The sequence below is a fragment of the Eumetopias jubatus genome, unplaced genomic scaffold, assembly GCF_037043125.1.
Source record: "Eumetopias jubatus isolate StellerSeaLion01/CBP00866 unplaced genomic scaffold, mEumJub1_p1.0 scaffold_1, whole genome shotgun sequence".
Lineage (NCBI taxonomy): Eukaryota > Metazoa > Chordata > Mammalia > Carnivora > Otariidae > Eumetopias > Eumetopias jubatus.
Window position 1 is genome coordinate 58,783,112 of NW_028274807.1, and position 15,939 is coordinate 58,799,050.

Here is a 15,939-nt window from a genome sequence, read left to right on the forward strand (position 1 = left end):
TCAACTTAGGAACTTTCATAATTATAAGCAAGGAGATACAGGCAAGTCAACTCTAGCCACCACCACCAGATGGCATTCTTAAATTGAGAGGCAGCTCAAAATTAGAAACTCCCCAGTTTCCAACACTGATTCAAAGCAATAGAGAGGAGCATCTGGTAACAAATGTTCTTACCGGAATCTCTCTAGCCCATGGAAACAAGTATATAATATGACTTCAGTTACTGTTTCAGGACACTGAGAAAAGTAACAAGAATCACATTCTGACATTTTCCCTTTCTTCTGCTGTAGCCAATCTGGTTGGCTGGCTCAGTTGCTGAGAATCAAGTCCTGAATTTGTTCCTTCCACAAAGAGTAAGTTTTGGAATGGTATAAGGCAAAGAGCACATTCAGAAACAGAAGACTGGGATCCCAGGCCCAGTCAAGGGATACTAAGCAAAATCCAACCTCTTTAAGCTTAGGTTCCTAATATGTAAATGAAGATACCACCACCTTCCCTCACCCCAAAGAGGTGTTATAAGAATGTGGACACAGTGAAAACATGTACCATTCTAGAAATATTTGGAATGTTGTTACAACTTAAATTATATTATTCTATGAACCAAATTTCTATCCCTGGTTAGTGATCTTGCAAAGTACACACAATTAGAACTTAGGCAAGAGAGTAAATGGAGCATTATAATCTATCATTTAAACTAGAAAAAATAACACAGAATATTTCCTAATGGCAGTTTTGAGTTTACAATTAAAAAAAAAAATCACTGACCTTCCATCAAAATAAAGAGATATAACTGACAGAAGCAGATTGAAGAGGAATAATTTTATCATCTCAAGACCTGATGATCAAATATAATGAGGTCTCCAGGAAAGCCGCTACCCTATTGCACTTTGCCAGTCTCTGCCCAGCCTTCTTGGGGCAGATGGGTTGAGGGGCCACAGATCAGTGTACTGGCTTTCTTTTGCCCTCTCTAGATTTATTCATCACTCCTTTCTGATAAAACTCATCCTCTTGATAGGTAAACCAATCTCTGCAAGCCCATCTGTATACATTACTTCCCCAGATGGGTTCACGGAGCACAAAATCAAACTTATGAATAGTGGTACATATCTTGGATTTGCAAAGGATCAGCCAAAGTTCCCTTCAAAAACATTATCAAAAACTTTTTATCCTAGCACTTCTGTTCTCTGATAATAAAAACCAGATAGAAATAGGAAATTACAGAGAGATTTGGGAAGTTATTATATTTTTAGAATTTATAAAACTTTATCAAAGTTTCCCTCTCTCTGAATTTGGACCCTCATTTGCTTGATTCCCATGACATGAATGCATCCTACAGCAAATGATTATGCTAGCCAAAGAGCTTTTCTCTTAACTTTGTTAATCTAGGAGTCCAGCTCTGGGGGATGCACTGGTAGCTCCAATACACGATGATACTGCCTAGATGAATATGCCCAAGGAGGCTTCTTCATTTGGTCCCATCACATCCCTTAACATAGACATTACAAATTTAGCAACATTGAAACAATAGATGCACATATCTTTGACTCAGCAGTTCCACTTTTAAGAATTTATCCAAATGGGTGCCTGGGTGGCTCAGTCAGTTAAGCATCTGCCTTTGGCTCAGGTCATGATCTCAGGGTCCTGGGATCAAGTCCCACTTTGCACTCTCTGCTTAGTGGGGAGCCTGCTTCTCCCTCTCACTCTCCCTCTGTGCTCTCCCTGTCTCTCTTTCTCTCTCAAATAAATAAATAAATAAAATCTTTTAAAAAAATAATCTATCCTACAAATATAGTTTTACATGTATTTAAAAACATATTCAAGCATATTCATTGTATTACTTACAGTGACAAGGCAGGTAACAATCTGTGGGTGACAGACCTGCTACTTACCCACCAAACTCCCTTCTTTTCATTTTCCTTTTAACAACAGGATTCCCAAGTTTTAGCCAAGTACACAGCTAGATTTCCTAACCATCATACTAGGTGAGAATGGTCATGTGATGAATTTCTGGACAGTGGGATATAAGACAGAATTTCTGGGTGATATGTAAAAGGAGTAGCATGCCTTCTTTTTCCCTTTTCATGCTGGCTGGATACAGCTGAAGGAAGCAGGAACAGCCATTCTCTACTCAGTGATGGAAGCCCTGGAATAAAGGAACCCAGAGATCCTACCAACTACCAGTTACCTGGGAACTGTTTCATAGAGAGAAAGAGATTTCTATTTTGTTTAAACCACTGTATATTCTTAACCAGAAGCCTAAACTATAGTCCAATACACTTCCTAAGTTTGCACAAATAAAGCACTGGATAAATAAATTGTGGTACATCTGTACATTATCTGGCCATTAAAAAGAAAAAAAAAAAAGAAAAGGTAGATTTCTAAATACTGACATGGGACAACCTCCGAAATATATTGTTAAATGGAAATACTTATCTTACTAATAGCAGAGGTTCTCAACCCTGGTAAGGAATTAAAAGTACATAAAAACTGTCTAAAAAATACCTAAGTGGGGCCATATCACACGTCCACTAAATCAGATTATCTGAGTATAGAAATATCTGACTCCAGATACAGTGATTTTTTTAATGGAAGATCTCAACACTGACTGATCTAATGTGCAGTCAGCGTTGAGAACCACAACATCAGAGCCTGAGGAATGGGACTGAAGGAAAGGCAGAGAGACTTCACTCATCCTCTCCCACCACTCCTCCTTCAATCCCTACTTCAACCACATCCCTTCCTTCAGGACATGAGCAATTCAGGACATGAGCAGGAGCCACCAGAGATGGGACACAAAAGCCCAGCTGCCTCAAAGCGGCTGCCTTTTTTCCTGGTCACTGAGAACTACTACATAATATTCAAATATGTATACCTTGTCCAAGATTATCAAAAGATACTTAAATGTAAAGAACCATATGGTCTCAATCTACTGTTCTTTTTACAAGTCCATGTAAACATTTATTTGGGAGACAGAATTCTTCCTGATGAGATATAAGATTAAGACTTTTACCTTTCACTAACAAGCCTAATGAATTCCTCAAAAGACAGAGTGATTCAAAGCCACAGTGAAAGGTCACCCAGACAGCCAAGTGCCATAAGCTTCAACAATGAACAAGAAGCAACACTACAGGGGCGCCTGGGTGGCTCAGTCGTTAAGTATCTTCCTTCGGCTCAGATCATGGTTCCAGGGTCCTGGGATCGAGCCCCACATCGGGCTCCCTGTTCCGCGGGAAGCCTGCTTCTCCCTCTCTCCCCTGCTTGTGTTCCCTCTCTTACTGTGTCTCTCTCTGTCAAATAAATAAATAAAATCTTAAAAAAAAAAAAAAGCAACACTACGAAGTATATTTCTTTTTCAATGATTTCATCCCAAATCAAAGGTTTTTTGCTGTAGTTTCCTCTTATTTTCCATATTATTTATTCCTACACATCTGATTACTTATCCAAATACCGTACATCTGGCAAAAGATTAAGCCAAAGACAAGTGGCTTACTAACTTGTTGGACAAGCACACATTTTTTTTTCTGCAAAGTAATCAATCTAATAGCACTGTTTGGCACTAATTATGTGCCAAATAATGTACTAGTCAGTTTGTTAGTATATATCACTGAAATCTCGTAACAGTACAATCAGGCAAGTCACATAAACAGTAACTTTCCATGTAGGAATTCAAACCTCCAAACTAGACCCTAATCATACCTCTACTGCTTTTTTCAGAGTCCATGTGTACATCATTGTATAAGGATGCAGTCATTTACTAAAGTCCTTCCAATGTGAATCAAATTTGTGAGGGAAAGAGAGAAATCTATTTATCATTTTCTTCTCTAACTCTAAAGATAATGCAGTTTAGCATTACCTCCTTCATTATAGACAATCTTCTTCTCTCAAGATTAGAAATTTCTGGTTTCTGCCTCTTCCATTTTCTCTTCAAAGCTTTTTCTTGGAGTTCCCAGTGTACTAATGCTCTGTTCTTTGATTTGTGTATTTCATGACGACGTATCTGTACAAAAGAAAAAAATATAAAAGAATGCTTCAGGAAAAAAGAAGTTGCCTATTCAGATGGTGGGACCACCTAATCTAGTTCATCTTCAAAAAATTTTTTCTGGTCCAACATGTGTATATTCATACATATACACAACCAAAATTTTCAGTCTTCTAAATCTTCAAAAGTGATTTTAAAAAAAAAGAAGTATCTAGAACTAGTAGACCTAGCAAAAAGACAAAATGAAAAAAATATTAATTTCTACTTCCTTTGTACAAGATAATCCAATAAAATGTTATTTTCCAATCTATAGGCTGGGATTCATTTAATGGGTGGTAAAATCAATTAGTGGGTCAAACCAACATTTTTTACATAAAACAGAATACAGAGTAGAAAATGTTAAGAGTAAATCACACATAAGAAAGTTAAGAATTGTTCTGTTAAAATATTCAGTTACATATGTTTGTACTGTACAATTACATACACACACACACACACACACACACACACACACACACACACACTGAGAACAATGTAAAAGGCACAAAGTCCACTGACTCGTCTTTGGCAAAGACACACCCATTTCATAATACTCACGTCACTACCAAAAACTAACAATGCAGTATTTTTATAGCCCTGCAATGGCTGCATTTGGAAGTGGGTCACTGGAAAGGCAGAACTCCAGAAAAATGGATTCCTGAAGCAGAGATATGAGCCATAGCTTAAGAGTTGCAGGAGAAGAGTTCACTGAGGTGGCTAAGGAATAGGAGCAGATATTGGCTTTACAAGCACTCTAGTATTCAGAACTATGAAGACGAATAAAATGTACTGCTTTGTTCTCACCATGTAAATAAGAAATCAGTCCATTAAGAGACCAACAACCAAATGCTATTAAGGGTTCTGAACACAAAAAACAAATGAAGATGATATTTTTGAGATAACTGGGGTAATATGAATATGGACTTCGAATTAGAAAATACCAAAAAATTATTGTTACTTTTGTTAGGTGTGATAATGGCATTGTGGTTATATAAAAAAGTCTATATTTTTAAAAATGCAAAATGAGTATGTTGGCACAAGATGACATGTTCCCTGGGATTTGCTTCAAAATGCTATAGTGAAGGAAGGAAAGGGTATGAAAAATGAAGAACTATGGCAAAATTTTAATAACTATTATATCTGGGTAAACAGTACATGGGAGATCTTTATACTTTTGTCTCCATTTTCACGTAAATTTGAAATTTTTCATAAAAAAAAATTTTAAGTCAGTAGGGCATCATTATTATCCTCAATATTTAATGAGTATCTACTAAGATTAAGATTTCTAAGTCCACAAAGACATACAAGATATAGCCCTTATCCCTCAAAAGCATTAACAATCTGCCCAGGGAGATAGGGCACATACGGTTGACCCTTTAATGACACGGGTTTTAACTGCACGGATCCACTTATACATGGATTTTTTTCAATAAATATATAGTACTGTAAATGTAATTTCTCTTCCTTATGATTTTAATAACATTATCTTTTTTCTAGCTTACTTTTTTGTAAGAATACAGTATATAATATTTTTAACACACAAAATATGTGTTAATCAGCTGTTTATGTTATCAGTAAGGCTTCCTGTCAATAGTAGGCTACTAGTTAAGTTTTGGCGGAGTCAAAACTTATACAAGAAATTTCTGACTGGGGCGCCTGGGTGGCTCAGTTGGTTAAGCGACTGCCTTCGGCTCAGGTCATGATCCTGGAGTCCCGGGATCGAGTCCCACATTGGGCTCCCTGCTCAGCAGGGAGTCTGCTTCTCCCTCTGACCCTCTTCCCTCTCGTGCTATCTCTCATTCTCTCTCTCTCAAATAAATAAATAAAATCTTTAAAAAAAAAAAAGAAATTTCTGACTGTGCAGAGGGTGGCACCCCTAACCCCCACATTGTTCAAGGACCAACTGTACATATAAAGATAAATGAAATGCAGTAGACAACACATACACAATGCCTCATATAGATAGTAAGTATGAGAACAGTTTAGAGGAGATACCCATTGTTGGGCAGTTTCAAAAAACTTCAAACTTAGTACAAAACTATAATAATCAAGACAATGTTGTGTGGCATAGGATGGACATATAGATCAGTGGAATAAAACTGACAGTCCAAACTAAACCATTATGTTTATAGACAATTGATTTTCAGCAAGGGTGTCAAGATAATTCAATGGAGAAAGAACAGTCATTTTAACAAATGGTACATGGACAACAGGATATCCATTTAGAAATGAATGAAGATGGACCCCTATTTCACTATATACAAAAATTAACTCAAAATGGATCAAAGACCTAAACATAAGAGCTAAAACTACAAAACTTTTAGAAAGAAACATAGCAGAAATCTTTGTGAATCTTGGGCTAGACAATGGTTTCTTAGATATGATACAAAAAGCACAGTTGATGAAAAAATAAATAAACTGGAGTTCATCAAAATTAAAAATTTTTGTGCTTCAAAGAATACCATTTAGAAAATAAAAAGACAACCAACAGAATGGGAGAAAATATTTACAAATCATATACCTGATAAGGAACTTGGACCCAGAATGTGTAAAGAACTCTTACAACTCAACAATAAAAACACAAGTAATCCAATTTTTAACTGGCTAAGGAATCTGCATCGACATTTCTCCAAAGAAGATAATACAAATGGCCAATAAGCACACAAAAGGATGTTTAACATCATTAGTCACTAGGGCAAATCAAAAACACAATGAGATTCCACTTTACACCCACTTAGGAAAACTAAAACTAAAAATATGGTAATAACATGTGTTGGCAAAGGATATGGAAAAATTGGAACCCTCGTGCCTGCTGGTAAGAATGTAAATAGTGCAGCCCCTTTGAAAAACAGTTTGGCAGCTCTTCATAAAGTTAACTGTAGAGATACCATATGACCCAGCAATTCTACTCCCAGGTATATAACAAGAGAACTGAGAACATATGTTCACACAAAACTTGTACACCAATGTTCAGAACAGCCTTATTCATAACAGTCAAAAAGTGAAAACAATCCAAATGTCCAGCAACTTATCCATACAATGTAACAGTATCAGCAATAATAGGAATGAAGTACTGACACATGCTACAACATGGAGGGGCCTTGAAGACATTATGTTAGACACAAAAGGACACACATCGTATTCCATTTACATGAAATGTCCAGAATAGGGGCGCCTGGGTGGCTCAATTGGTTAAGCGTCTGCCTTCAGCTCAGGTTATGATCCCAGGGTGCTGGGATCGAGTCCCACATCAAGCTGCCTGCTCAGCGGGGAGTCTGCTTTTCCCTCTCCCTCTGCCCCTCCCCCGCTCGTGTTCATGCTCTCTTTCTAAAAAATATATAAATAAAATCTTTTAAAACATAAGTAAAAAAAAAAATATCCAGAATAGACACATCCATAGAGACATAAAGAAGATTAGATGTTGAGGAAGAGGGGCATATGGGGCATATGACTGTTAACAGGTACAGGGTTTCTTTCAGGGAGTGACGAAAATGTTCTAAATTAGAAAATATGAATATACTCAAAACCAATGGGTCATACACATTAAAAGGGTGGATTTTATGGTATGTGAATTGTATTTCAATAAAGCTTTTTTTTTTTTTTTTAGTCTATAGCAGAAACCTTTTTAAAAGTAAGACTTAAACTAGGATAAGGAAACAAAGTAAGATTTGGATAGGTAGACAAGAAGGTAGAGAAACTGTTCCAAGTAAAGAAAATCACATGAACTGAGGCTCAACTGTGGAAATATACCTGGCATATTCAAGGAATAAATTAGTACATTGACAAGAAGTAACAGTAAATAAGGCTAGAGATACCTACAGAGACTAGAAGACAATAGGTGTATACAGGGCAATACTGGAGAGATTTGAACAGAGAGATTTGAAACCAAACCTATCTAATAAAATATTAATACATGCTAAGTGACATTCCCAGGTAAAATCAGGAAGTCCAGATGATATGCTTTTCAATTTCATATAGACATAAGCAAGATGAAATACAATGGAAGAACTTCCAGGAAATACCTCTGGTTTCTATTCTGAAGGTCAGAAACCAAATATCAAATAAAACATTGAACAAATCTTAACTTTTGATATTAAATTTACCAGATCTTCAGGAGTTGCCCGATGAACTGTTAGGTCATTCACAGTATTCTGCAAAAAAAGAACTTTCTTTAAAAAAAAAAGTTTTCTTACAAAATATTAGTATATATTGGATTTTTTTAAAAATAGGATTTCAATGTTTATTCACTTTCTTTGGGTAATTTTCTTACAGGAAAAATTTTCTTTAAACTAAGTTAAAAACATTTAAAATCAATTTTAGTTTATTTTTGATAAATTCATTTTCCTTTTTTTTTTTTTAGAGGCCTTTTTAAAATTTTTTTAACTTTTTTTTTTTTAAGTAATCTCTATGCCCAATGTGTGGCTCAAACTCATGGCTCTAAGATCAACAATTGCATGCTCTACTGACTCAGCCAGCCAGGCGCCCTCAAAAGCCTTTTTTTATTAGTTTGAGCCTGGTATATCTTTTTTCTCCCACATGCCAAATGGGCCTCAGTTAAAAAATTATGTACTTAACTAAGCATGCTAACCTCCAAGAAACCTTTCTTTGAAGAGTTAAGGGATTTGTCTGATCATCACATTTAGCAAGATAAAATTGCTATTTTAAATTGAAATAAAATTATTTCTATTTTTTCATAATATATAAAACAAATGTGTTTATTTAAATTAAAATAAAATGTTAGTTTTATTATTCAAACTTCTTACCATATTTGTTCACATTCTTCAGAGAGTTATGTCACACCTATGAACTTACATTGTTCATTTATATGTGGTTAGGTATGAGTACACGCTAGATTTTAAAGGCTGAAAACAGGGGCACCTGGGTGGCTCAGCCGTTAAGCGTGTCTGCCTTCAGCTCAGGTCATGATCCCAGGGTCCTGAGATCAAGCCCCACATCGGGCTCCCTGCTCAGCGGGAAGCCTGCTTCTCCCTCTCCCACTCCCCCTGCCTGTGTTCCCTCTCTCGCTGTATCTCTATCTGTCAAAAAATAAATAAAATCTTTAAAAAAAAAAAAGTCTCTTAAAAAAATAAAAATAGGGACGCCTGGGTGGCTCAGTCAGTTAAGCGGCTGCCTTCAGCTCAAGTCATGATCCCAGGGTCCTGGGATCGAGTCCCGCATTGGGCTCCTTGCTCAGCAGGGAGCCTGCTTCTCCCTCTGCCTGCAGCTCCCTCTGCCTGCAGCTCCCCCTGCTTGTGCTCTCGCTCACTCTCTCTCACCTATGCTCTCTCTCTCTCTAGCAAATAAATAAAATCTTTAAAAATAATAATAAAAAATAAAAACACAAAAAATAAATAAAAACAAAAATAAAAAAAATAGAGGCTGAAAATAGATTCAAAGTCCTGAGACAAAAAAGACTTCCTGTCCAGGAACGAGTATTCTCAATTTAAATATTAATATGGGTTATTTTTAGTTTTCTTATTAAAAAATAATGGGCTACTTTTAGGTATCTTACAGAAAATAAGCACTAAATTTACCAAGCAGGCATATATTATATTAAAACAACGAATAAAACAGGGTAGTTATGTAATTCAAAATGAGTAAGTTTAACCGAAATTGTAGTTTTCAAACTGCATTCCAGAGAATGAGGCACCTCTAAAGATTCCTAAAAGATAAACTGTGATCACTATAGAGAGGTTAAATTTGTGTGCATGCAAACAACTTAAGCACAGAATATATCATACATAATAAGGGATAAAGTTTGAGGGCACTGTATAATTTCATAAAATGTGAAAACAGTCACTTACGCAAAAAGGCACTAAATCAACATGGCAGATCTACCACACCCCACAACTCCAGGAGCTACCATTATTATTCTGGGTCCATGTAAACAGTACCCCTTGGGATTGTGCAATGCATAACCTACACAGCTTGAAGTAGCTGCCCTGCAATTTGGCCCTCTCCAAAGTGACTTCAGCCATTTTGTTATACAGATTTGGTAAGGCAGGAAATAAAACAAGTTAGAGTTCTACTTCCAACAGATATACAGAGAACTGGATCTGGTAAAATAGATTCCAATATATTCAAAGACTTAACTTTTTGGCCACAGTTTATATTTAGCTCAAGGATTTTCTACACAAAAACTGTTATTCCTTTCATATTAATTTAGAAAAGCACAAGATATAACCATAAGATCTTGAGATTTTTAATAATCATAATAAAATTCAGGCATATAAGGGATATGCTTGAACTTAGTTCTCATGGGTGAAAATATAATTTCATTAATACTACTACTGCTTAAAATGATTTTCTTCTGAAATGGCTTGTAAATATAATTTACAAGCCATTTCAAAAACCATCTCACTATTTTTATCAAAATAGTATTATTCAGTTTGATCTCTCCTTCATTTACTATTTACTCCCAATGACTTAAAACTACTTCCAAGCTTAGTTTACAAAAAACAGATTATTCCAGCACTGGAGATAATAAAAAGCAAATGAGGAAAATGCAATTTCAAATGGTGGGTTTCGATTATGTTTTGAGCAATAGCAGCAAATCAAAATAAATATTAAACTTCCCACAGTAACCACTCTGAAGTGGGTAACTTTTAAGTTATCACATGCATTTTTTTCCTTTTAATCAGTTTCATTGCCTTAGAATCACACCCTAATAATATTTTATAGCCAATCAGATGACAACAAAGCAATATAAACGTAGGTAAGTCCCCCTGAGCCACTTCAAAAAGGCTGTCAGTTTGCCCAGAAGTTTCCAAGTCCAAAAGAATCCCTGAGATCAAAAGTAGTCCCTGACTAGTTGCTCTCCACAACAGAAAGAAAAGGCACCTAAAGTGTCATGGTTCAAACTAAAGTACCAAGCTGTGAAAGATAAAGATGCCCTTGATAATACCAAACAGTAATCAGAGTGGGAGCCAGGGATCGTATGTCCCAGGTACTTGAGACTTGTCTTACATCTTAAGAGAACCTTTGTACTGAAACTGACCAGCTTCTGGAGGTGAAAAACAAAACAGTTCAAGGAGTAAGAGAGCAAGAATCACCTGCTTTTTCAGCCGAAAATGCCACTCGTATGATTATGATGTCATTGGTTGCTATGGGCAAATCTTTAAAAAGTACCAAAAAAAATTCAGACTTCAGTGACACAGGTTAGCTCCAGTTGCCTTAAAGCAGTGAGTTCTCAAAGTGAAGGACAGGGGGACTTTTTAAAAAACATTCTCCCCACCCTCTTAAGATTCCCTCTTCAAAAGAGGTACAGGTTATGACCTTGACGTGTGGATTCTTAAAAAATCCCCGAAGGATTCTGCTCTTCCTTCCAAGACCTGGGATATAACGTGCCCAGAAATCCATTCCACCCTATCACATTCAGAGCACTGTCTCAAGTGATCAGGGCCGTGTCATCACATCTATTCCTCCAGAGCAATTTGACAGGTTTATTATCCCATCTAGACTTACATCCCATTCTTGCTTCACTGACGTTTTCTTCTTCTTTACCTTCAGCACTTTCCTTCCTCCTCCCCGAGGACCATAACGGTTCACTCTGACAAGTGACATCTAGAAGCAATAATCATATCAAATTTTTAAAATACAAGAAAAAGTGGTAATTAAGTATCGCTGGATGGGAACAAAGACATCTAGGAAAATAAACTTTAAAGTGTCAGAAGAAAAATGTAAGCATAATGAAAGAAAGAACCAAAATACTTGGTTCTTTCACTTCACAATTAGAAAGCTGTACTGATAACTATAATAAAACAGGTTTCAAGTTGATAACTTACGTATATTTGCTTAATAAAGAACTCCAGGAATACAAATTATGACTTAAAGCACAGACCTACGACAACAGGCATAAGCTTTGTCAGTTAACAGAGAAAATGTCAGTCACAGGCTAACAATCTCAAAGCAATAGGAAAAAGGCAAAGAGCACTTAAAATCACTACCAGATACATATGTTTACCTAAAAAAAGGTGGCTAAATTTTAGAGAACAAATGAGTTATATCATTTCTAGCATATTTCCACACAATTCTAAGTGGGGGTAATTACTGGTACTAAACTAGCATTTGGAAATTGCTAACATTTGCTTGGCACTCTTAAAATAGCAATGCTAAGGACACTGGACTAAATATTACACAAAATTAGAATAAGACTCATAGTCTCTGTACACTAGGATTTTACAATACATATGTGTGACTTTTAACAAGCAATACGTATACATGACTCCCTTTCCAAAACTTCATTACACACTTTCATTACAGAACTTTCGAGCTGACCCCCTTATTCCAAATTATCCTAAAATAAAGACGGTAGTATCTTCCTTAAGTACCTTTAAAAAAAATGATTTAGTAATTAAAAACATCTAAATCCAAGTATTTTCAAGAGCTTCTCCTCAGTCCTCTTTGCTTTGTCTTATCAATCACATTGACTCCTCAAACATGTTATCTATTTTCAGGGTTTACAATCCCGCAAAAGAGATAAGTGACATTTGAGAATAACATTTAACTGTCTTACGGTGATGGTAATGAGGACAGTGGAGGTGGTGATAATGATGGCATTAGCTAACACAAGTCAGGTACTGTTCTAAGCAAGCTCTTCCCACACAGTATTTCCTTTAATCCTAACAGTAATTCTGTTAAGTATTTACTATTTATTTTACAGATGAGAAAGCTAAGGGACAAAGAACTAACCAACCATGAAGGTCACATAGTAAGTGGCAGAACCATAAACACCATTTTAAAAGATACGGAATAGAGGAGTGCCTGGAACAGAGGCTTGGTTGGGCAACCAAATCTTGGTTTCCTCTCAGGTCATGATCTCAGGTCAAGAGATGGAGCCTTGTGTCAGGCTCCACATGCTCAGCGGGGAGTCTGCTTAAAGATTCTCACCTTCTGCCCCTCCCCCCACTCATGTGCGTGCACGCTCTCACTCTGTCTCCCTCAAATAAATAGAAATATCTCTTTTTAAAATAAACAGGGCGCTGGGTGGCTCAGTCAGTTAAGCATCTGCCTTCAGGTCTCCGGTCATGATCCTGGGATCAAGCGCCCACCCCCCCCTTCGGGCAACCTCCTCAGTGGGGAGTCTGCTTCTCCCTCTCCCTCTGCCCCTTTCCCCTGCACGTACTCTCTCTAATAAATATTTAAAAAATAAACAAACAAATAAATAAAAGATACAGAATAGAATAGAATATTCTGTATCTTTGTTTTGGAAAGGGAGTCATGTATATGTGCTGCTTGTTAAAAGTCACACATATGTATTGTAAAATCCTAGTGTACAGGGACTATTGAGTCTTATTCTAATTTTGTGTAATATTTAGTCCAGTGTCCTTAGCATTGCTATTTTAAGAGTGCCAAACAAATGAATACGTCAAAAATCCAAAACAAACCCTTACATTTATGGTCAGTTTCTTTTCTTTTTTTTTAAATTTTTTATTTAAATTCAATTAGCCAACATATAGTACATCATTAGTTTCAGAGGTAGTGTTCAATAATTTATCAGTTGCGTATAACACCCAGTGCTCATCACATGTGTGGTCAGTTTATTTTCAACAGAGGTGCCAAGAAACAATTCAATAGAGAAAGAACAGTCTTTTTAACAAATGGTGCTGGGACAACTGGAGATCCATATGAAAAAGAATGAATTAAGACCTCTACCTTACAACATATATAAAAATTAACTAAAAACAAGTCACCAACTTCAATGTAAGAGCTAAAAGCACAAAACTCCTGATAGAAAACATAAGCATAAGTCTTCATGAAGCAATGGTTTCTTAGATATAACACTAAAAGCACAAGAAACCAAAGAAAAAATAAAGTGGACTCCATCAAAATTTAAAACTTTCGTGCTTCAAAAAACACCATCAAGAAAATGAAATGACAGCTAACAGAATGGGAGAAAATATTTGCAAATCCCATCTGATAAGAAACCCGGATCCAGGATATATAAAAGAAACTTACAATTCACCAATAAAAACACAAATATTCCAATTTTTAAATGGGTAAGGGAGCTGAAGAAACATTTCTCCAAAGAAGATACTACAATTGGCCAATAAGCACATGAAAAAATGATCAGCACCATTAGTCTTTAGGGAAATGCAAATCAAAACCACAATGACATACCACCTCATACCCATTAGAATGGTTATAATTAAAAAGGTGGAAATAACAAGCGTTGGTGAGAATGTAGAGAAACTGGAATACTCATTTATTGTTAGTGGGAATGTAAAATAGCATGGCCACATTGGAAAACAGTTTGACAGTTCCTGAAAAAGTTAAACTCAGTCACCACAATTCTAGTCCTAGGTATATGCCCAAGAATTGAAAACTTATGTCAATACAAAAACTTGCACATGAATGTTCACAGCAACATTATACTCTTTTTTTTTTTAAGATTTTATTTATTTATTTGAGAGAGAGAGAATGAGAGATAGAAAGCACGAGAGGGAAGAGGGTCAGAGGGAGAAGCAGACTCCCCGCCGAGCTGGGAGCCCGATGTGGGACTCGATCCCGGGACTCCAGGATCATGACCCGAGCCGAAGGCAGTCGCTCAACCAACTGAGCCACCCAGGCGCCCCAAGATTATACTCTTAATAGACAAAAAGTAGAAAAATCCCAAATGTCTGCCAGCTGGTGAATGGATAAATAAAATATGGTATATCCATACAATGGAATATTACTTAGCAATACAAGGAATGAAGTAATGATATATGCTATAACATGGCATATGAACCTTGAGAATATTATGGTAAGAAAAAGAAGCCAGACACCAAAGGCCATATATTGTATGATTCTATTAATATAAAATGTCCAGGATAGGCAAATCCATAGAGACAAAAAATAGACAAGCTGTTGGCAGGGTTTGGAAAGAGGAGGGAATGGAGAGTAATTGCTAATGGGTATGGGGTTTCTTTCTGAGATGATAAAAATGTTCTAAAATGAGCCAGTGGTAATCAATGCACAACTCTGTAAATTTATTTAAAAGCTCTGAACTTCTAAGGGGTAAATTTCACGGTAAGTTATATCTTAATAAAGCTGTTATTTTTTAAAAAGTCATGGAAAAATATAACAGTTGTTGAGAAAGAGTTTCTAATGTATTTTACTCCTTAAATAATGTATTTTACTTTTTAACTCTTTTACTCATCAATTTACTCTGCAGAAATAAAGAAGAATCATAAAATGTCACTAAATCTGTTGGATGAATTATACATCCATTAAAACTGTATTAAGAAAAATGTTTAGAGGTGCCTGGGTGGCTCAGTCATTAAGCGTCTGCCTTCGGCTCAGGTCATGATCCCAGGGTCCTGGGATCAAGCCCCACATCGGGGTCCCTGCCCAGCGGGAAGCCTGCTTCTCCCTCTCCTACTCCCCTGCTTGTGTTCCCTCTCTCGCTGTGTCTCTCTCTGTTAAATAAAAAAAATCTTTAAAAAAAAATGTTTAATGACACAAGAAAACACATAAAATTAAGTGTAAAAAGTAGAATACAGAACCCCATGTATAGTATATTCTCAATGATGTTAATATGCATACATTATTAATAAGCACTTATTTATGCTAAGCATTTCACATTTAATCCCACAACCCTATGAGGAATATTCTGTCTTGAGAGACAATCCGGCACAGTGGTTAAGAGTACAGTCTGAAACCAGACTGTCTGGTTCATATCCCAACTTTGCCAGTAACTGTAAAATGGAACTAATTAAATACATAAGGTGTCGAGAACCCCTACCTAGCACACTAAGTTCTACTTAGGATTAATGATGATGGTGTCAGTGACAACTATTAGTCCTTTCCCAAATGAGAAAAATGGGGCTTTAAAAGATTAAGTGTATTATATCACTCAAAGTCACACAAATAATAATGGGCAGCTGGGAGGCGATATTCAAAACCAGGTCTGACTCAGCAGCAGCTCTTTCTGCCCACGGGT

General features: G+C 36.3%; 1 protein-coding gene across 3 annotated transcripts in view; it reads right to left on the reverse strand.

Annotated features, from left to right (window-relative positions):
* The window catches only part of SPICE1 (spindle and centriole associated protein 1), a 54,024-nt gene that overhangs the window by 33,347 nt on the left and 4,738 nt on the right, over positions 1-15,939 (reverse strand). For all 3 annotated transcript variants that reach the window (XM_088024521.1, XM_028110591.2, XM_028110589.2), the window contains exons 2-4: positions 11,481-11,579; positions 8,120-8,167; positions 3,852-3,995 (exon numbers count right to left, since the gene is read on the reverse strand). In XM_088024521.1, the coding sequence (XP_087880647.1) occupies positions 3,852-3,995; positions 8,120-8,167; positions 11,481-11,579 (291 nt within the window). The remainder of the gene's footprint in view (positions 1-3,851; positions 3,996-8,119; positions 8,168-11,480; positions 11,580-15,939) is intronic.